This window comes from Colobus angolensis, unplaced genomic scaffold, assembly GCF_000951035.1.
Source record: "Colobus angolensis palliatus isolate OR3802 unplaced genomic scaffold, Cang.pa_1.0 Scaffold53, whole genome shotgun sequence".
Taxonomy (NCBI): Eukaryota; Metazoa; Chordata; class Mammalia; order Primates; family Cercopithecidae; genus Colobus; species Colobus angolensis.
Genome location: NW_012118821.1, coordinates 1,949,390 through 1,972,408, shown reverse-complemented (window position 1 = coordinate 1,972,408; position 23,019 = coordinate 1,949,390). Strand labels below are relative to the sequence as shown.

Sequence of the window (23,019 nt, the reverse complement as noted above, 5' to 3'; positions counted from 1 at the left end):
GGGGGAACGGGGGCACAGGTGTGCACAGTGAGGGGGCGAGGGCACAGGTGTGCACAGTGACACGGAGCAGTGGGCATAGCTGTGTGCAGTGAGAGGCGCCAGTGGGCACAGGTGTGCACCGTGAGAGAGGACAGTGGGCAAAAGTGTGCTAAGTGGGTGCTGAGGGGACAGAGGACTCGTGTGTGCTCGGTGGACGATGAGAGGGCACTGGTGAGGGCCTGGGTCTGGCCTGGGGGGCAGAATCCAAGGGCTCAGATTGGAGGTAGCAATGTCAGGGGCACATCCACAAGACAGGACATCTTTTTAGAGTCACAGTAGACCTGATGCCTAATTTAAAATTCAGTCTTTAATTATGACAGTCTCATTTCATCTTGAATTGCACATCCATCACTGTTTCCGAGATGGTAGATTTCTCGATGCTCATTTCCTGCCTCCGACCGAGTCTGTGGCTGATGTTTTCTATTCATACGGAGTTCCTAAATGACCATCGTTAGTTTTCTTTTCTGGAGAGCTTGCAGTCCTCTTCCAAAGTCCAGTCTCAGTGTCACCTCCCCTGGGATGGGCTCCTTGTCCCCTCTAAGCAGAAGAGGCCACTGCCTCTGCTGTGCTCCCCAAGTGCTTGGTTCTTGTATTTATTATTAAGTGAAGGATGGTGCATAAAATGATCGCTACTCCCACACCTGCCACTGCTTAGCTGAGAGCAGGGACTTGATAAACGGGAGTTATTCCCCTTTCCCTCATCGCTTTGTGCATGGGGCTGTCTCCCCTGGACCAGTCACTGATTCTCTGGCCAAGGGCCTGGCAGTAGCCATGTGCCCTGGGGCTCACCTGGCATCCCGGGGCTCTGGTTCCAGGTTACCATCTGGAGCCACACAGCATCCGGCCCTTCCAGCTGGCAGTGGCGCAGAAGCTCCTCTCCCATGTGTGTTCCATTGCGGATTCCAGCACCCAAAATCTGGACCTGGGATCCTTTGAGAAGGTGGACTTTCTCATTTGCATTCCGCCCTCAGAAGTGACCTATCAGCAGACTCTGTTCCACGTGTGGCATTCAGGTATGGGATGTTTCGGGGAGAAGTCACGTGGCCTGTGTGGAGAAGCTTTGATCTGCCGAAATCCGTGTTTGGGTGTTGACACTGTTCTTTGCTATAGAGTGGATAGGGCAAGTATTGTTGCCGTTGTTTTATAGATTGTGAAACCTACGTTCAGAGACAGTGACTTGCCCAAGGTTTTAGGATCTGCCGAAGGTAGAGCCGAAACTTGAACTTTCACCATGTCCCACTCAGACTAGTGACCTAACCATGATGCTATCTAGCATCACTGATATCCTTGTACTTTCAAGGATATCATATTTAACCACAGAGTACACAGATGTCCAGCGTCTTCACTGAAAAGACTTACTCTTTGGTGGCATAATGTGTAGCCCTGTGGCGTTCAGATTGAGAGAGGGATTTTGCTGCTGGCAGGACTTTTCGGTTTCCTCTGTCCTACCACCCTTGGGATCAGCTGCTTCATGAAGCCGGTGCCTCTAGGGAGGCCTGCTGTACACACAACCAAGGCTTGCCTGCACCCCAGCTCCTGGGCAGGACAGTTACGCAGCTGTAACCTGTGTGGGAGTTTTTTCCGTCCCTTTCCCTACTCTCGCATCTCTAAGTCCAGCTCAGGACCTGCTGTATCGGAGTCACTCATCAGGTGTCTGTTGAGTGAATGGAAACCAGGGGGCATGTTTGGAGTTACTGATGTATTTTCATTGTGTTGCAGGGGTTTTACTGGAGCTTGGTCTGGAGAAAGAGCACATGACGAAGCAGAGGGTGGAACAGTATGTCCTGAAGCTAGACGCGGAGGCACAGACAAAATTTAAGGCTTTTCTGCAAAACTCCTTCCAAAATCCGCACACACTTTTTGTCCTCATCCACGACCATGCGCACTGGGATCTTGTGAGGTTAGATTGACTTGATATATGACAGGTTGACGTTTTCCTTCCTTGAAACGGTATATGTGGATGTTCCTGGGGGCTGAGGGTACAAATCCTGAAAAGATGGATGACGTTTGGGCTTGGTGTTTGTAAGCAGGTGCCGTGGATGTTTTCCACAATCTGGAGCTGGAAGTTATCTCAGGGATTCTCTAGTGCCACCTCTGAAATTTACCGCGGTGGAATCTGATGGCTGGAGAAGGGAAGCGTGTCTCCTGGAGTCATAGGGTGGGGTGGAGTGGGAGAGTGTTAGTGGCAGAGCCAAGGCCCTCGAATCACATACTGTTGCCTGATGTGTTTCTTTCACAGTCCACTCAGCCCCAAGGAGCCATGCTGGTGTGGGGTGTGGAGGGTCCTATTAGGAGTAGCTCAGCCTAGCCCTTCCCTGGAAGAGGCTCTGTGGGCTCCAGTACCATGGGTCACCAATGATGCCTGCCCTTCTTTTTTTTTTTTTTTTTTGAGACGGAGTCTCGCTCCGTTGCCCAGGCTGGAGTGCAGTGGCGCGATCTCGGCTCACTGCAAGCTCCGCCTCCCGGGTTCACGCCATTCTCCTGCCTCAGTCTCCCAAGTAGCTGGGACTACAGGCGCCCGCCACCATGCCTGGCTAGTTTTGTTTTTGTATTTTTTTGTTTGTTTGTTTTTGTTTTTTGTATTTTTTTGTTTCTTTGTTTTTGTATTTTTAATAGAGATGGAGTTTTACCGTGTTAGCCAGGATGGTCTCGATCTCCTGACCTCGTGATCCACCTGACTCAGCCTCCCAAAGCGCTGGGATTACAGGTGTGAGCCACCGCACCCAGCCAGTGCCTGCCCTTCTTAAGGGGTGATTTTACTCACTATGTTAAAATGAACATAAACACAGATGAATTTCAGATGGGCCAAGCCAAGCGTCTGGCAGGATTTCTGGTGGTTTAGCAGGATTGGTCATCTCCGTGAGACTGGCCTAGGAGTTGTACGCTCAGACATTTCCTCTGAGGAAGGAGGGGGCTCCTGGACCAGGTCATGGAGAAAACCTTTGATTGTCACAGATCCACAGATAGCTAGTTAGGGCTGGTCAGCACCTGAAGGATCACCTCGTAATGGGTTTACAATCCAGAATTCATGTATGGGCTTGGGGGAGATTGGAACATTCCGAAATTATATAAAAGAGCTATATTGTGAGTATTCATTTTGGGAGTAGGTTTCTCAAAGTGGCCTCCTGCCATCCAAAGGGTTAAGCACTGATTTTTTTTTAAATCCCCTAGACTTACAGGAGAGAATGCGAAGGCCTTTGTCCCACAGAGAAGTGCAGAGCTGGGCCTGTCTCCTAGACCCCTTGTCCAAAATGCTTCCCAATCCTCTCCTGCTGCCTTTTAAACTGACTATAGAATTTACTCTTTTATTTTTTTTCCGGATCATTTCAAGGTCAGAAGGACTTTGTAAGGAGATAAGTACACAATCAGATGGGTCCAAAGAGGAACAAATGATTCATGGAACATTCTCAGGGACACGTCACTGATTGGGATAGAAGGAGTGTGTGTCTTATAAGAAATCCTCTCTGACTACCGTCCCCCGCCAGGCACATTTTTCCTAAGTAACGAGTCTCGGGAGAGTCCCTGACAGCTACCTGAACTCCAGCCATTTTTTCTCTATTCCTAGTCATGGGCAGAGCCATAATCTTCAATTGTTGGCAAAGTCGGGGGTTAGTTATACTTTTATTCAACTGCTTCACCCTTGCACAATTAGAAAACAATATAGTAATTCAACCGATTGTGTCTTTTCCTCCCTCAGTAGCGCCGTTCATAACCTCTATTCTCAAAGTGACCCGTCGGTGGGATTGGTGGACCGATTGCTCAACTGCAGGGAGGTGAAGGAGGCCCCTAACATTGTGACACTTCACGTGACCTCCTTCCCGTACGCACTGCAGACACAGCACACCCTCATCAGCCCCTACAATGAGATCCACTGGCCCGCCTCCTGCAGTAATGTGAGTGCCATGGGGCTGCTGGGCCCTTGTGTAGCAATGACACTTGGGTTTGCAGAAATTACATTTAGTAAAAGCCTTGACCAATGTGGTCAAGGATAATGGGTTCCAGCTCCTTGGATCTTTGGTTTAACCCAGAGTTAGGTGTAAATCCTTCTTGGTCTTTTTGGAAACCTTCCTGCAATATGCCAGTTGGCCTCCTCATCTCGGAAGATGTAATGCAGTTTGTGTGACATTTCCTCTGGTGACTGCAGCTTTCTGAGCAGCATTCAGAATGTTTGTTCTATGGCATTGAATGGAGATATTGAAGGTAGAGCCCTTGGGGGTTGGGGACTTTGGGCTCCATACAGAGCGATGCTCAATGTCTCTAGGAGCCTTAGGAAGGTTCCTGTTTTCCTATGCCCGCATCCTTGAGTAGTGAGATGCAGAATCTCCTTCCTCAAACTAAACACATATCCTCAAAACGTGGTGAGTTTTTAGCTTATCACCTGGCATTTTCTCATCAAAATAGAAGTCTAAAACAATTCTGGTAATTTGAGAATTCTGGGTGGTTTGTAGTTAGTTACACAGGAATAAGTAAAGATAGAAGATGAGACTTACTTGGAGTGCCTTGCAATCCTCTGAGGAACTTTAAAAAAATACCTGGCTTTTGTCCTGTGGACCGAGAATCCGTGGTGGCAATAGCCATTGTTCGTAAGGCGCTTCCCGTGAGCCAGGGAGGCCCTGCCCAAAGTGCTTCCTGCTGTGAGCTCATGCAAGAGGCAGCTGCTAGGATGAGTTCTCATCCACAAATGGGGAACATGAGACAGAGAGAGCTGGGCCACTTGCCTCAGGCCAGGCAGCTAGAAAGTCGTGGAGCTGGGATATGACCCAGGCCACTGGCTCCTTGGCTCAGCCCTTAACCACTGTGCTGTTTAAGGGTACAGTTTTCATGCCTTTGTGTTTTCAACAAATTCCCCCAACTTTGGAATTTTATGTCTGTGTGAGTAAAATTGGCTAGATAAATGTTTTCTTCATCTACTGATTTTTAGTAGCAACTGAATGCAAGATAATTTATTTGCTTATTCCTAAAACCAGCTTAAGATTGTAGAAAGAAGCAAATTTAACAAAGACATTTATATGTTAAAATAAGATAACGCTGGTTTTCTTCTTGGTAAAGACATTGGGACCGAATGAATGGAAAACTCCTGAGCGATGGGGACACACCATTTTTAAAGTATGGCAGGTTCTTTGCTTTGCTTCTGCAGGTGGAAGAAGTTTATAAAATGTCAGTCAAGCTGCTGCACAGTAGGCACGATTTAGATGAAGTCGCCTACCCAGGTCGTCCGCAGGCCTGGCACATGAACCTCTGGCCGTCCCTGCGAATGCAATGTTGGAGTGACCGATGCTCTTCTTTGTTTTAGGGAGTGGACTTATATCATGAAAATAAGAAGTACTTCGGGCTGTCGGAGTTTATTGAATCCACCCTTTCAGGGCACAGCCTCCCCTTGCTCAGATACGACAGCTCCTTTGAAGCCATGGTCACTGCATTAGGAAAAAGGTACTTGTTTCTCTTCTTAGTTACTAGAAGTGCTCAGTAGCTTAAAGGGGAAGTTGAGGTGCATTTAGCCAGCCAGGGAATTCCAGGAAGGGAGACCTTTCCTTCCTGGGTGACTCAGTTTCTCCATGAAATGTACCCTGGTTTTTTTCTTCTCCTGTGTTTGAATCCCTTTGGGTCAGTGATATCTTTGTCATGCTGTTGCTCTAGAAAATTTTAGAGAGGACAGTGAGCAGAAATATGCTGGAATGTGGAATGATGTTTTCGAACCAATGGACAGGAGGAAAATGGGAGGAAGAGAACAAAGCTTTAAAAGAAACTGCATTGATGATCACAGTCTGCTTTGTTTTTGTTTCCGATGCGTATCATTTATTGAATGTTTATTTTGTATTGTTGACTCTTCCATGGACTTCACTGTCATTATCTGATTTGATCCTCACTGCCTCTCCGAGCCAGTTGCTACTGTTATCCATACTTTGCAAATGAAGATGCTGAGGCTTGGAGAGGCCCCATCGCTTTCTCAGGCCACGTGTCTAGCAAGTGACAGAACTGGGTGAGAACCCAGAGTCACTCTGACTGCACAGCCAGGTCTTTTAACCCTGTTGCAACAGACCTCATTTTATAGATGAAACTGAGGCTCGGGCAGGCAAAGTGATTGCCAGGTACTGCATGGTTTATTCGTGGTAAAGCCAGGCCAAGTTTTATAGATGATCTAATGCAAAGCAAAATGCCACTGAACAAAATACCACTGATTGTCAGCATGAACTGGCTTCTGCCCGCTTTTCTTATTGAACCTCATTCTTCTCGTTTGCAGACAAGGGATGAAGTTAGACACATCCTTCTCAAGCTATGTTCCAAGGTATACTGCTTTGGCTGGCTACTAATAGCTGTTAAGCGTAAAGGGGTTCCATGGTCAAATGTGCCTGAGAAACATTTAAGGAAAGAACTTCTTTTCCATGAGAGTTCTTGGAGCCTTCAGCACATCCATGCATGCTATAATTCTCCAGAAGGCTAGAGATGTGTCCAGTAGCTCATGGGACTCGAATTTCCCAGAACACTCTTGGAGAAACTAAATATCTTAGATACTCTTCAGTTCTATGATACTGATAGAAATTAATCAGGTCAGTTCTCCAGCACATGGGTCGACAGCTGAGCTCTCATCAACTTGCTGCATGAAGTAGCCCACCAAGATTTCAGAGGCAAGAAAACTGGCCTTTGCCCTTCCTCTGCTTCTCCTCAGGTGGTGAGCACATGTGGTGTGTTTAGTATGTTGTAGACAATGAGCTCAGTGCTCTATATTTATTACCTAAAATAATCCTCACAGTGACACAGTGAGATAGGAAATACTGTTATCCGCCTTTTTCAGATGAAGAAACTGAGACTTAGAGAAGTTAGGCCACTTGTCCAAAGTCACATGGGGGGTTTATAGTGAAACTGGACCCCAACCTTGCTTCCTTGGCTCCAAACCCATGTAGCCACCAAGCCATACTGACCAAAAGCTCACAGCTAGTAAAGGATAGGCTGTGACCACCATGCCGGTACATCTTGGTTTGCCCTCTGTTCGTTTTAACCTTGGCAAATCATCTAACCTGTCTAAACTTCTGTACCCTCACCTGTAGACAAACCCACCTTCCTAGTGGCTTCTTAGAATTTCCTGAGATAATGTACGTATGCACATTCAGTAACAGTTGCATGCTGAGAGCTCAGGCTCCAAAATCATCCTTCCTGGGTTTGAATCCTGAATCTGCCATTAACCAGCTGTGAGACTTTGAGAGTTTCTCCATTTTCTTTGGGGATGATAACACCTACACCATAGAGATACTGTAAGGATGACATGGATTCATACACGTAAAGCATTGGAAACAGGGCCTGACACACATTACATGCTCCTGTTGGCTGCTAGCACCACCACCTCCACCACTGTCACCATCATCCTCCTGTCTTCTCCCTCCCCCTCTGCTAAACTAGAAGCGTTGCAGAGATTAAATCTTATGTCTCACTGGGTGAGAAGAGACTGTCAAACCCTGGAATGTTGAAGTACGAAGAATCATAGGAACTTCTAGGAATTATTTGGCCCAATCACCTCGTTTTAGCATTGTGGGAACTGAAGCCCGGAGTGGGACGGTGATTTGCCCGAGCTCATGTTGGTGGCAACATGGACTGCAGACAGGTTCGACATCTTTCCACCATACAGTACTGCCTTCACTAGGAATCCTTTGTCTGGAGAATGCCCTTGAAACTGGTAATTTGAACAGAAGGAGATAAAGGTTAGAACATGGGGTTACTGCCTCTTGCCACCGTGTGTGTGGCCAGACTGTTAGTCCTCCATGTGTCATAAACGCCCGCATACGGCTGGGAAAACTGCTTATAGGACTGTCAGTTGGACACAAACCGACTATAACTTAAAACCAAAAGATCTAGACCTTTGACAACTCCTGTTTTTGTTCTAATGTATTGTCTATGGAACCTCTTTCCTTCAGTACCCACCACAGAGGCTTAAGGGTGGGCAGAGTTCTCTGCTGAGCCACAGCTAAGGTACATTTCTGTGCCTTACCTGGGGGTGCTGTCTGGAGCCGGCACCAGAGCCTCTTTCCAATGCTTATCTTTTTTTTTTCTTTTAACATGGCAGCTTTAATGGGGAATAACTGACAGCCAGTAGACCGTACATCTTTTCTTTTCTTTTTCTTTTTCTTTTCTTTTTTCTTTTTTTTTGGGACACAGTCTCACTCTGTCGCCCAGGCTGGAGTACAATGGTGTAGTCTCAGCTCACTGCAACCTCTGCCTCCTGGGTTCAAGCAATTCTCCTGCCTCAGCCTCCCAAGTAGCTGGGATTCCAGGCGCCTGCCACGACACCCGGCTAATTTTGTATTTTTAGTAGAGATGGATTTTCACCACGTTTGTCAGGCTGGTCTCGAACTCCTGACTTCGTGATCCGCCCACCTCAGCCTTACAAAGTGCTGGGATTACAGGCGTGAGCCACCACGCCCAGCCATGTATATTTAAAGTATTCAGTTTACATTTTGATCTATGTATAGACTGGTAAAATGGTCACCACAAGGTAATGAGAAAACGTTTTCTCCTGCCCCTTTGTAATTCCTTCCTCCTGTCCTTTTCCCACTGTAGAAATGTAGTTTGCATTTTCTAGAGTTTTATATAAATGGAATTGTACAATATATACTCTGTTTTTGGCCTGGCGTCTTTCACTCTGTATAATTATATTGAAATTCATCCATGTTCTTTTATGTATCAATAGGTTGTTCCTTTTCACTGCTGGTGTTCTAGAATAGAATACTATTGTTTGGCCATACTAGTTTGTTTATTTACTGGTTAAGAGGCATTTAGGTTGTTTTTCAGTTTTGGCTGTTACAGATAAAGGTGCTATGAATATTCACGTACAAAGCTTTGTATAGACATATCCTTTCACTTTCCCTGGGTAAACACCTAGTTGTGAAATGGCTGGGTTACTTGATAGGTGTATGTTTAACTTTTTAACAAGCTGCCAAATTGTTTTCCAAAGCATAGCTGTCCCTTGGTATACATGGAGGGTTAATTCCAGAACTGTCCCCCACATACCAAAATCCATGCATACTCAAGTCCCATAGTCAGCCCTCTGGAACCCACATGTAACCTATTATTCTTTCTAATAGGTATGAAGCTGTAGCTCGTAATTTTAATTTTAATTTCTCCAGTGACTAATGATGTTGAACATCTTTTCCTATGTTTATCTGCCATTTGTGTATCATCTTTGGTGAAGTGTCTGTTGATAAGTTGACTCCTTTATTATTTTCAAATGACCCAAAGAATATTATTTATAGCTCTATAATCTCTTCTGATGTTAATATAATTATTCTAGTTTTCTTTTGACTAGTGTTACTATAGATTATAATTTTTTATCCTTTTACTTTGAGCATGTTTCTCTTTTTGTGTTTAAACTTGGTATCTTGTAGGCAGCTTATAGTTGAGTCTTACTTTTTTATCAAATGTGACAATCTCTGCCTTTTAATTGATTGCTATTTGATTTTAGTTTCATTATTATTATTATTGTTATTTGAGACGGAGTCTCACTCTGTCACCAGGCTGGAGTGCAGTGGCACGATCTTGGCTCACTGCAACCTCCGCCTCTCAGATTCAAGAGATTCTCCTGCCTCAGCCTCCTGAGTAGCTGGGATTACAGGCACACACCATCATGCCCAGCTAATTTTTGTATTTTTAGTACAGACAGGGTTTTAAATGTTGGCCAGGATGGTCTCAATCTCCTGATCTCGTGATCTGCCCACCTCGGCCTCCCAAAGTGCTGGAATTACAGATGTGAGCCACCATGCCTGGCCTATTATTATTTTTTAAACAAAGAATCTTTTAGGGCTGTTGCCCAGGCTGAAGTATGGTGGCATGATCATAGCTCATTGTAACCTCAAACTCCTGGGCTCAAGCCATCCGCCCATCTCAGCCTCCCAAATAGCTGGGACTACAGGTGCATGCCACCATGCCTGGCCAATTTTTGAAAATTTTTCTTGCTCTGTTGCCAAGGTCTTGAACTCCTTGCCTCAAGTGATTCTTCTGCCTTGGCCTCCCAAAGTGCTGGAATATTTTAGTTTCTATTGCTGTGTTTTCAAGTTTATGAGTCTTATTTTCTGTGTTATCTAATCTGCTGCCAATTTCATCCTCTGTGTGTGTGTGTGTGTGTGTGTGTATTTATCTTACAAAAGCACAGTTTTATAACAAGATTCCTAAGAGAAAAAAGACAATTTCAGGTGTCACGTGCATTGATGTACAAACACATTGATGATACATAGCTATTGTGTTTATTAATCAGGACTCTTTGTTGCAAGCAACAGAAACTCAACTTGAACTCTTTTAAGAAAAAGAGAGGGATGTACTGACTCATAAAATAATAGGAAAGGTTGAACAAATAAACCATAGAACAGCAGAGATACCTAATAACTTAAGGATTCAAACACTGCCAAGACTGTGTCGTTTTGTCTTTGGTATCTATATGACGGTTGTATTGTATCTCGCTGCACAATGCCTTCCTCCGTGCACTGAAAAACATGACCACTGCTTGATGCTGAGCCTCACGGTCTCCAGATTCCAGGGGGGGACTTATTCTTTGTTATAGTTTGAAAAATTCCAAGAGAAGGCTGGCTCAGCCTGAGTTGGGTTTCCGTACCTGAACAAGTCTATTGTGGCTGGCAGGGCAAGGTCACATACAAAGATCATAGCTCCCTGAGAATTCAGGGTCTAGTTTATTTTCTCTCTACAACACTGACGATTTCATCTCTAGAATTTAATTTGTGAGTTTTATATCTCTATTCAACAAGTTCGGTCTTTGCTCTAGATTTTTAACCATACAGAATATAGTTACAATAATTGTTTTAATTTTGCTGTCTGTAAATTCTGTCATCTGTGTCATTCCTGGGTCAGTTTCTGTTAATCAATTTGTTCCCCCCCTTTATTATTGAAGGGAGGCCAGCCCCTCCACACCTGTGGATATTTCTCATCAAGTGGGATGAGAGACTGAGAAAAGAAATAAGACACAGAGACAAAGTATAGAGAAAGAACAGTGGGCCCAGGGAACCGGCACTCAGCATATGGAGGACCTGCACCAGCACTGGTCTCTGAGTTCCCTAAGTATTTATTGATTACGATTTTCACTATCTCAGCAGAGGAATGTGGTAGGAGAGCAGGTAGATAGTGGGGAGAAGGTCAGCAAGAAAACGTGAGCAAAGGAATCTGTGTCACAAATAAGTGCAAGGGAAGGTACTATACCTGGATGTGCACGCAGGCCAGATTTATGCTTCTCTCCACCCAAACATCTCCGTGGAGTAAAGAAAATAACAAAGCAGCATTGCTGCCAACATGCCTTGCCTCCCGCCACAGGGTGGTTTTTCTCCTATCTCAGAAAGGAGCAAATGTACAATCGGGTTTTATACCGAAACATTCTGTTCCCAGGGGCAGGCAGGAGACAGAGGCCTTCCTCTTATCTCAACTGCAAGAGGCCTTCCTCTTTTACTAATCCTCCTCAGCACAGACCCTTCATGGGTGTCGGAGTGGGGGATGGTCAGGTCTTTCCCATCCCACGAGGCCGTATTTCAGACTATCACAAGGGGAGAAACCTTGGATGATACCCGGCTTTCCAGGGCAGAGGTCCCTGCGGCTTTTCGCAGTGCATTGTGCCCCTGGTTTATCGAGACTGGAGAATGGCGATGACTTTTACCAAGCATACTGCTTGTAAATATTTTGTTAGCAAGGCACATCCTGCGCAGCCCTAGATCCCTTAAACCTTGATTCTATACAACTCATGTTTTTGTGAGCTCACGGTTGGGGCAAACTTACAGATTAACAGCATCTCAGGGCAAAGCAATTGTTCAGGATACAGGTCAAAATGGAGTTTCTTACGTCTTCCTTTTCTACATAGACACAATAATAGTCTGATCTCTCTTTTCCCTACAGTTATGGATCATATTTGCCTTCTTATTTACATGTCTGGTAACTTTTGAGAGAATGCCAGACATTGTCAATTTTACCTTGTTGGGTGCTAGATATATTTGTATATCTATAAATACTGAGTTTTTTTTTGGGGGGGGAGATACAACTAAGTTACTCAGATACAGTTTAATCTTCCAGGTCCTGGTTTTAAACTTTGTTAGGCAGGACCAGAGCAGTATTTAATGTAGGGCTAACTTTGCCGAACGTTACTGAGACAAAATTCTTTGAGTAAGTACTCTATAATGTTTCATGACTCCGAGGTGTTCCATATTGGCTGTGGAAACAGAAACTATTCCCAGCCCTACATGAACTTGAGACATTGTTCCCTTTAATTCTTTGGCAACCAAAGGATTCTTGTTTTGGCCTTGGGTCATTTCCTTACATGTGCACTGCTCATGTCAGCTGAAGACTTTAGGGAGACCCTCTGCAGATCTCTCCTCTTTGGTACTTTGCCCGGTGATCTCTAGCTGCCTTGGCTTTCCTGGAATGTAATACCTCTCCTCAACTCAGGGAGACCACCGAGCTTTGGCTGGCTTCCCTTTTCCTGAATACATCCCAGAAACTGTAGGCAGAAGCTGGGGTGCTCACCTGATTTGTCTCACATCGTTAGGATCACTGTCTTTCACTGCCTGATGTTCCAGGTATTGAAATGCAGTTGTTTCATTTATGTGTTCAGTTTTTCAGCTGTTTCAGATGGGAGGATAAATCTGATCCCGTTGTTCCATCTTGTCAGAAGGAGAAGTCTCTGTCCTTTGAGCAGAGCCCATTTTTCCTACTGCACTTTCTTTCTTTCTTCCTGGGCAGCATTATTATTTATTTATTTATTTATTTATTTATTTTGAGATGGAGTCTCGCTCTGTGGCCCAGGCCGGAGTGCAGTGGTGATCATGATCTTGGCTTGCTGCAACCTCCACCTCCCGAGTTCAAGCAATTCTCCTGCCTCAGCCTCCCAAGTAGCTGAGATTACAGGCATGTGCCACCATGCCCAACTAATTTTTGTATTTTTAGTAGAGGCAGGGTTTTATCGTGTTGGCCAGGGTGGCCTCAAACTCCTGACCTCAGGCAGTCCATTTCCTGGGCATTATTTGACCGGTGCACCAGGGGTAGGTAGAGCAGTCTGTGGGCTGCTGAGCCCCCTTCATGCCAGAGTCTGTGGACCAGTTATGCCTTCCTGAGATGGCACTTGTAATGGGAAGCTTGCCAGGCCGGCTTCCAGCTTATGTGACCTGCATAGTGGATGAAGTGCTGAAGGAAGCATGAAGAAAAGGAGGAGGATGGTCAGGAAGCAGGAGCAGGGATATCATTGCAATGTCAGAAATGCTATCAGGTGCTGTAGGAAGGCGAGCTGGCCGCCCTGATAGAACTTACAGAGTGGCATGGCCACGGTGTGGTACTCATTTCTGTAGGTCGAGAAACTACCTTACCTTTGCTACAAAAAGCCAGAGTTAGGGGGACTCATTCCAGCTCAATCAACCCAGAAGAACATTGTGCATAAACTGGATACCACTTTATTTATTCCTGTTGAGAAACACCATCATCTACAGGGACCTGGGCTTTTCTGTTGGTGCCCTGGGATCTGTTTGACTAATGGGTCAGAGCCACTCTAGGAGAGCAGGTGGTTGTGGGAGCAGCCACACCTTGTGTGGGGACACATATAGTAACCACAGTTTCTAAAGCAAAAACTGGGATTCTTGATTTGGCTGGATATGTTCTGATTTGTAATTGGTCTGTCAAATTAAAATATGTTTAGCTATATTTCTAATAATTCACTGTGATCGAAGTGAACACAGAGATGTGCCTTTAGAACTAGGGCCTCTGGTAGCTGCATTTCCATATTGATTGCTGGTGGTTCTCCTGTTTCTAGTAGGAACCTGGGGCAACTTAGCCACCTCCTCAGAGAACTGCATATTATACTGATAGAGACAAAATAGGCATTTATACCATTTATTTATCAGCTCATTCATCGGACAGATATTTATTGAGCAGCTACTAAGTGCCAAATGCTGAAAAACATGAAACAATAACAACAAACCTATGTTTTTGTTTCCCAGCTGGAAAAAAAAGGACTGTATAATTTGGTTTCTAAAGAAGGCTTCTCATTCAGGTTCTCACAACCACCTTCTAAAGGCAGCACAACTGTGTGTAATGCAGGAATTGCCTGTGCCAGAGTGACGGATGTCTTGGGTGACTTGGCAGCAGTAGGCTGGTGGGCACAGCCGTCACAGGCATGGTCTCTCTGTGTTCCTTGCAGGTTCCCCCGCCTGCACAGCGCGGTGATCAGGACCTTTGTTCTTGTGCAGCACTATGCGGCCGCCCTGATGGCCGTGAGCGGCCTCCCGCAGATGAAGAACTACACGTCGGTGGAGACGCTGGAGATCACGCAGAACCTCCTCAACTCCCCGAAGCAGTGTCCCTGTGGCCACGGGCTCATGGTCCTGCTGCGGGTGCCCTGTTCGCCCCTGGCAGCCGTGGCCTATGAGCGGCTGGCCCACGTGCGGGCCCGGCTGGCGCTGGAGGAGCACTTCGAGATCATCCTGGGCAGTCCCAGCTCGGGCGTCACCGTGGGGAAGCACTTCGTAAAGCAGCTCAGGGTAGGTTCTGTGCACGGGGAGAGGCAGAGGGCCTGGGGGTACCTGGGAGAGCTGAGGGGCCCACCAGAGGCAGGAAGTGGCACAAACCCCACAGCGTGGCCAGCGTGGCTTGTCTAGACCCAGCCACCCCCCAGCCTCCTCTCTGTGATTCCCCACCCCTGCCCTCTGCCCCAGCAGCACCCCCATACCCCTGTAGCATTGCCTTGTGACTTTAGGTTCTGGGCGGCAGCAGCCTGCTTTCTTTTTTTCTGGGGATCCATTTCCTCTCTTCTTTGTTTAGCTGATGCTTCTTTATTTTCTCCTTTGAGACAGGGTCTTACTCTGTGAGCCAGGCTGGAGTGTGGTGGCGCGATCACAGCTCACTGCAGCCTTGAGCTCCTGGGCTCTAGGAATCCTCCCACCTCAGGCTCCTGAGTAGCTGGAACCACTGATGTGTGCCACCACACTTGGCTAATTTTTAAAATTTTTAGGAGAAACAAGGTCTCATTATGTTGCCCCGGCTAATCTCAAACTCCTGAGTTCAAGCGATCCTCCTGCCTCAGCCTCCCAAAGTGCTGGGTTCCAGGTTGAGCTGCCCTGCTTATTTTCTGCAGCGCTTAGCTTGGCGTCTTTCCTCTTTCGGGAAGTCACCCTCTCCCTCTGCCGTGCCCAGGGCAGTGCCATGTTCCCTGCCTGTCATCCAGCCCCCTCCTGGATGGTGGGGGGTGAGGGCCATCCCCACAGAACTCAGCCCCCCAAAGCCTAGCACAGTGCCTGGCCCATAGTAGGTTCTCACTCAACCCACAGGTGACAGAAAGTGCAAAAGGGTCAGGGAAAGAACAAATGAGTGGAAAACAGGAATGAAAGGGAGGACACTGGCAGGAGAGAACACAGGCAAGACACGAACAGCTGGCTGGGTGCGGTGGCTCCCGCCTGTAATCCCAACACTTTAGGAGGCCGAGGTGGGCGGATCACCTGAGGTCAGGAGTTTGAGATAAGCCTGGCCAACGTGGAGAAACCCTGTCTCTACTAAAAATACAATCAGCCAGATGAGGTGGCATGTGCCTGTAGTCCCAGCTACTCGGGAGGCTGAGGCAGGAGAATCACTTGATCCCTGGAGGTGGAGGCTGCAGTGAGCTGACATTGCACCACTGCACTCCAACCTGGGTGACTGAGCGAGACTCTGCCTCAATTAAAAAAAAAAAAAAAAAAAAAAAAAAAAGCGTAAAGAGCAGCTGACAACACAGACTTTCTTTCACGCAGCTGGTCAGCTGACAGAGATGTCTCGAACACCCTCTGGCTGACTAGTCTACATGTTCTAGACGACTGAAAATTCCCATCTTTCATGGTGTGCTTATTTGCAGTCTAAAGAAATTTCCTTTGGGTTAGAAGATGTAGTTCAAGGAGTTTAAATTGGTGTGGGAGGCCATCAGGGTTCCTCTGAGCTGGGCTGGTTGGGAAGGGAGGTGTCTGTGGCTTTATTTCCTTTTCGTTATCTGCAGATGTGGCAGAAAATCGAGGATGTGGAGTGGAGACCCCAGACTTACTTGGAGCTGGAGGGTCTGCCTTGCATCCTGATTTTCAGTGGGATGGACCCGCACGGGGAGTCCTTGCCGAGGTGAGTGGAGGGGTTATGCCCCTGGGGGTCTCTGAGGAGCTGGCTGCCTGGGCCCCCTCAGGGAGCATGTCAGGGGGACTGCCATGCCCTGACGGCAGGCAGCACCACTCGCATTCACAGGCACCGTGGGTGGGACCTTCATCGTGGCTTTCCCAGCAGGGGCCTGAGTGCGTCTGAGGCTGGTGCCCCTTTTCCTGATTCTCAGAAAGGCGCTGTTTGGGCTCGTGGTGATGGCTGTGGCCGGGCTCTGCGAGTGGAGGCCCTACAGCTGGAGTCAGGATTTCAAGCCTCCTGAGTTCAGTTTCCCCCCATGGGGCGCTCTGTGTGCGTTGGGGATGGCAGTTCTGCTTGGGACAGTAAGGCATCCTCTCCAGGACTTGCGGCCACAGCTGCTGTTGGTACCTAGGCTGCCGCAATGCCTGGGCCCTCCTGGCTTAGGAGGTGTTCTGGGAGTGGGGGCAACTGACGCTGCTTGGGAAGAGCTGATTCTTCCAGCACAGAGTGGACTGTCTCAGAAGGTGTGTCCCTCCGAAGCCGTCACAGCCTGGAAAGCCTCAGCCACACATCCACTCGATGTCCCCTGGGGGAAGGTCTCCAGGCCACCACACAGACATGCAGACACTCGAGACTCAGGTCACTGGGCCTCCTGTAAGGCGGTGTCTTGGACTGGTGGTGACAGATTGGGTTTTAGAGACTTCATACCCATGGAGAAGAGCAGACGGCCGGCCACAGATAGTAAAAGCCGACATCAGTGGAGTTCCTGTATGTTCTGGGCACTGTCCTAGATTCTTCTTTCATGTTTTATTTCATTTTACTCTCACCTTAACCCTGGGGGAGAGGTGCTATTTCAGTAGTCCCATTTTACAGATGAGGAAACTGAGGCCTACTGAGATTAAGCCAGTCTGGCTGGCAGTGGGCCTGGCTTCTTCCCCCAGGACCACCCCACACTTTAGCAAACAGCCCTCTGCATGCTGCGTACTCATGGGCCAGGGGAAGGGGGACTCCAGAACATTTGACCTTGGTTGTTGCTATTTCACATGGATTAATTCTTTTCTTCTTCAACTCCTTAAGGACCGAGACAATGTCTTAATCTGTTTTAAATTTTAGCAAGCATTTGCTGAGTACCAGGTACCTTCTGTAACCTTCTTTATACCAGGCACCTTCTGGTACCTTCTTTGTACCAGGCGTCATGATAGACTTTTCAGATAAAACTTACTCCTTGCTGCAGTAGTATCACCATCCTGTTTTATGGTTGAGTCAATGAACAATCATTTGCCTGAGGTCACGTGAGCGGTAAGTTTCAGAGCCCCATTGGAACCCTCACGTACCCCTCTCTAAGCCCTTTGCCTTGGTTGTGTTTCTGCTGCGCGAGTCTGAGCATGGGGTTGGCCTTTCCTCTCCTGCTCACAGCATTGCCTGTTGGTGTCCGAGTTGATCGCCATCATATTTCTAGCATCTAGTACCCTGGCACGTGTTCACTTGGATTGAATAATTAAATGCCCACTGATTACATTTAATCTTTATCACAGTGGACTTAGTGTTTTTTATTTTTATTTTTATTTTTTTGAGATGGCGTCTCACTCTGTTGTCCAGGCTGGAGTGCAGTGGCGCGATCTCAACTCCGCTGCAGCCTCCGCCTCCTGGGTTCAAGTGATTCTCCTGCCTCAGCCTCCCGAGTAGCTGGGACTGCAGGCATCCGCCTCCTCACCCGGCTAATTTTTGTATTTTTAGTAGAGATGGGGTTTTGCCATGTTGGTTAGGTGGTCTCGAACTCCTGACCTCAAGTGATCGGCCCGCCTTGGCCTCCCAAAGTGCTAGGATTACAGGCGTGAGCCGCTGCGCCCAGCCAGATGGTTATTAATATTTATTCCCATCTTTCAGATGAAGAAATCAGAGCCTCATAGCAGAGCTCAGGTTCAAGCCCCTTTTTTTATCGGGCCCAAAAGTTAATGCAGCACAGGGCTAAATGCATAGTGGGTGTCCCCAAAGATTCACTATTATACTGAATTTGTTGCTGCAAGCTCCCAGTAACACTGTTGGCTTTTCCACTTGTACGAGTCCCTGGGTCCTCACCAGGAAGGTGGGGTGTGGTCCTGATCAGTGCTGCCTGCAGCAGTGGGAACAGCACCCCACTTGTGGAAGGCGCTAAACAAACACTCTCTTCTGTGTCTTGCTAGGTCTTTGAGGTACTGCGACCTGCGATTGATAAACTCGTCCTGCTTGGTGAGAACAGCCTTGGAGCAGGAGCTGGGCCTGGCTGCCTACTTTGTGAGCAATGAGGTTCCCTTGGAGAAGGGGGCTAGGAACGAGGCTGTGGAAAGTGATGCAGAGAAGCTGAGCAGCACAGACAACGAGGATGAGGAGCTGGGGACAGAAGGTGAGGGGTGGCTGCCCTCAGCCCAGGTGTGCATGTCTGCATGTCTTTCTTGGCTTCTGAGCTTTGAGGCTGCCTGTGCTTATGGAGACTGCCGTCTCCAGTTCAGCAGGGTCCTGGGGACTGTCTGCTGGACAGCAGCTCTGGATGAGAGGTTTCCAGTGTTGGATGAAATGGCAGAGCTCTCATTGAATTCAGATTTTGCTTGTTTTCTCCCCGTCTCTTTTGGTGGTGTGAGAAAATGGAAATCCCTGTAGAGCTTCTTCCTAGTTCTAGAATTCTTAAAGAGTAGGAAGAAAAATTAAGATTTCTTTTTTTTTTTTTTGAGACGGAGTCTCGCTCTGTCGCCCAGGCTGGAGTGCAGTGGCCGGATCTCAGCTCACTGCAAGCTGCGCCTCCCGGGTTTATGCCATTCTCCTGCCTCAGCCTCCCGAGTAACTGGGACTACAGGCACCCACCACCTCACCTGGCCAAGTTTTTTGGAATTTTTAGTAGAGACGGGGTTTCACCGTGTTAGCCAGGATGGTCTCGATCTCCTGACCTCGTGGTCCGCCCGTCTCAGCCTCCCAAAGTGCTGGGATTACAGGCTTGAGCCACCGCGCCCGGCCGAAAAATTAAGATTTCTTAGAGTTCAAGTTCAAAATTTCTTAGAGTTCCTCGTTCCACTCACTGGTGGGATTCTGACCTGGTGTGATTTGCTTGCTTATTTCCTCTGTGCATCAACCCAACAGCATGCTGTCCATTTTTAAGATTTGTGAAAACAGGCTTATTTGCAGACTCTTCAAATCTGATGCCATCTTTTTAATAGGACACATAAATGTTAACATCACAAGGCATTGACTGTAGTCAACAATGTGATGAGAAATATGTAGACAATCATACAAAAACTAGAAAGCATTTATGGAGTGTGTAGAGTGGAAGGAGGTGGGTGTGGGCACTAGACTGGGTCTGTGGTCTCCCTCCTCTGTCTTGACTATGGGACCTCTGCTAGCCTCAGCTTGCTCGTTTGTAAAATGCGGATGGAAAGCCCTGCCCGCCTATAGCCATCTTTTCGAAGCACAGCAGGGACTCTGATTTAATTCTTTCACTTGTGGGTATCTGCTGCACATCTCCATGCTCCCTGGCGTCTCAGGACCCCCTTCTTTAGTTTCACCATCTGCTCCTCTCTACCCACAGACCCCACTGCACTGCCACTGGCCCACATTAAACTTGCAGTGGCCGGGCTGTGCTCTGCCCTCCTGGCCTCTGCGCTGCACGGCTGCCCTTCCTGCTGCTTGGAGTTTTCCTTTCTCTGCTTTACCTGGAAAGCCCTGTGGCCCTTCAGGACGAAGGCCAGCTGCCCCCTCTTCCAGCAGATGCCCTGCTTTTCCCCCAGGCTCCCCGACCCCTCTCTTTTTGCATCTCCTCCACCAGCTTGCAGCTGTGCCTCATGGGCAAGAGCCTTCGCTGCACCCAGAGTGCCTCCCTGCACCGCAGCCCACTCCCTCCTGTCTCCTCAGTGCCCTGTCCATGGTGGGGGCCTGGAAGATGGCAGTGAATGAGTGAATGGCTGGGGAGAGGTGATCATGGGAACACACTTTACACACTGCGAAGTGCTGGGCAAATGTCAGGGATGGGTATTTCGGTGCATTCTCAGCCTGTATGTTTTGAAACAGGCTCCACCTTGGAGAAGAGAAGCCCCATGAAAAGGGAGAGGTCCCACTCCCACGACTCAGCATCCTCGTCCCTCTCCTCCAAGGCGTCCGGTGAGTCTTCCCACGCGGGAAGGACCAGATCAGCGAACTGGTTTTTGAGGTTTCAGAGAATGAAAAGAAACATATATAGGGCTATTTGCTGATCCTTTATTTTCCATCAGAACTAGAAAGATAAGGAAATCTTTGAAGCACTGGAAATCTTTGAATCTCTAGAGAGTAAATGTTCTGGTGAACTTGGGATCGGAGGACTTGAAGGCTGAGCAAGACTGTAGGGTTCCGCTGCCCGTGTCCTCAGGTGAAGACCATGGACGCTGCCCCTCACTGTGGCTGGGGCCTCAGGCTGAGTCCTGGCCATGTTAGCGGCGGGTCCCCGGGTGTTCTCCCTGCTGCTGGGGAGAGCAGCTGAGCACAAGGAGAGAAACAGACACGGAGACTTCACTGGGGGAAGAGCAACAAAAGGCAATACAAGCTCATGAGCCCCCCTTGTAGCCAGAGCCACAGGAGGTGGGCGGTGCCAACCACAGGCTTTACATGGTCTCTGCCCTAAGGGGTCCGTTTGTCTCCGAGAGCAGTCAGGACCACGAACATGACAGAGTGTCCCCTGTCTTCCCGCCAAAAGCATTATGACGGCCTCCTTGCTATCTGGATCAGCCCTGAAGGATAAATGAGATGTAGACCTGACCTTAAGGAACGAACTCATCGTTCTCATAAAAGACGTGTTATTTTGCAGTCGTTTTTCGCCACATTTTCACTTCACATATGAGGAAGTCTGTACTTTTGTCCCAAGGCAGAGGGCAGATTTCAGGGTGGGTGAGGTTACCACAGGTTTGAGAGAGCAGCTGACCCCCAACCAGGCCTTGCAGAAGGTGTTATAAATGGAGGAAGCCTAAAGCGCTGAGAGGCTCAGGGGCAAGACGCACAGGGCCTGGGTGCAGGGACAGGTGCACTGGCCGCAGGTCCCCATTGCGGGAGGCAGGGAGGCACCTAGCTGTGGCTAGGGGAACGGCTGAGAGTCGCTACTGTTTGATCTGGGATGGGGAAAGATCAGAGGTCAGAGCCCACCAGGAGACTGGCTGGGGGCATCTTCTTTTTCCCTCATCTCCTGCGCCTGTGCTCCCAGACACCCCCGATGGAGTCAGCACTGAGCCTCTTCACCCTCAGCCCAGAGCTCGGAGACCGAAAGAAGCCCTGCCTCATAGGCCGGAGCTCAGTCAGAAAAGCCAGCGCCGCAACCGCTGGGTCTGTTTGCCTGAAACAGTACAGGAGGCCTGGGGCAGAAACAGGAGCCACCGGCAAGCTCTGGGACAGCTCACTCCTGGGACGAGTCGCCCCTGAGATGGGCCACTCCTGGGACAGGTCACTCCTGGAATGGGTCACTCCTGGGACAGTTACCTTCTAGGATGTCCCTGACCGGGTTCATCTCTCCTCAGGTTCAGCGCTCGGTGGTGAGTCCTCGGCTCAGCCCACAGGGCTCCCCCAGGGAGAGCGTGCCAGGTCGCCCCAGCCCTGTGGCCCCACAGAGGAGGGCAGAGCCCCTGGTGAGAAACAGAGGCCCCGGGCAAGTCAGGGGCCACCGTCGGCCATCAGCAGGCACAGTCCCGGGCTGACACCCCAGCCTGACTACAGCCTCAAGACCAGCCAGAGGAGCGTCCAGGTGTCGGTCACCTCGTCGTGCTCCCAGCTGTCCTCCTCCTCGGGCTCGTCCTCCTCATCCGTGGCGCCCGCTGCCGGCACGTGGGTCCTGCAGGCCTCCCAGTGCTCCCTGACCAAGGCCTGTCGCCAGCCACCCATCGTCTTCTTGCCCAAGCTTGTGTACGACATGGTTGTGTCCACTGATAGCAGCGGCCTGCCCAAGGCTGCCTCCCTCCTGCCCTCCCCCTCAGTCATGTGGGCCAGCTCTTTCCGCCCCCTGCTCAGCAAGACCATGACGTCCACCGAGCAGTCCCTCTACTACCGGCAGTGGACGGTGCCCCGGCCCAGCCACATGGACTATGGCAACCGGGCCGAGGGCCGCGTGGACAGCTTCCACCCCCGCAGGCTGCTGCTCAGCGGCCCCCCTCAGGTGGGTGTTGCTCGCTGCCCCAGCACAGCCCCGGACTGGGGGATCCTCACACTCCCATCTGGAGGGCAGGCATGGGGGTGACCGCACCCACGTCTTCGCTTTTCACGCTTCCCATGATGGAATCTTCTCCAACGGCCTGGAGTGGACCAGAGGGAGGAGGGCGGGACTCATCTGCCACTCAGGGTTGGTGGCTTCCGTTCCTTCCTGTGTGATGCTGGGGGTGGACGGGAGACCTCTCTGGGTGTATCCGACTACGGTTCCTCACCCCACGTCATCTCACTCGGCCACTGCGCATGTTCTGTAACAAATAGAAACAAAACTCTGGGTTCTCCACTGGAAGGTTTCGGTGAACCATGGACGGAGAACTGGGGGTTCTGTTTTCCAGTCGCAGCCTGGTGTTTCCTTAATAGCAAAAGTCCATTTCACCTCTCAATGACAGAATCTCCTGGGTGTGAGGATGTGGGGAGGAGGAGGCTGGGGACTGAGGTCTGCTCTTTAGAACGGAGCTGGGCTTTGGGTTTTGGAATTTGGAATGCGGTTCAGTATCCATTTGTGTCTTAAACTTGTACAATGAACAATATTACTTTTTCTGATTTAAAAAGGACAAAAGAAAATGTTTCTTACCAAGGAGTCTCCCTTCTTCCACACCCTGACACCATTGGATATTATCAATTTAAAATTGTTGTCTCTTTGATAGGTGAAAAATAATACATTACAGTTTTACTAGTAAGATTGACATATGCTTGTAT

The 23,019-nt window shown here is 48.8% G+C and overlaps 1 protein-coding gene across 2 annotated transcripts in view; it reads left to right on the top strand.

Annotated features, from left to right (window-relative positions):
* The window catches only part of GREB1 (growth regulation by estrogen in breast cancer 1), a 114,203-nt gene that overhangs the window by 63,606 nt on the left and 27,578 nt on the right, over window positions 1-23,019 (top strand). For both annotated transcript variants that reach the window (XM_011960885.1, XM_011960886.1), the window contains exons 14-22: window positions 855-1,052; window positions 1,759-1,939; window positions 3,737-3,932; window positions 5,333-5,469; window positions 14,204-14,543; window positions 16,025-16,140; window positions 18,318-18,517; window positions 20,170-20,259; window positions 21,639-22,270. In XM_011960885.1, coding sequence (XP_011816275.1) covers window positions 855-1,052; window positions 1,759-1,939; window positions 3,737-3,932; window positions 5,333-5,469; window positions 14,204-14,543; window positions 16,025-16,140; window positions 18,318-18,517; window positions 20,170-20,259; window positions 21,639-22,270 — 2,090 coding nt within the window. The remainder of the gene's footprint in view (window positions 1-854; window positions 1,053-1,758; window positions 1,940-3,736; window positions 3,933-5,332; window positions 5,470-14,203; window positions 14,544-16,024; window positions 16,141-18,317; window positions 18,518-20,169; window positions 20,260-21,638; window positions 22,271-23,019) is intronic.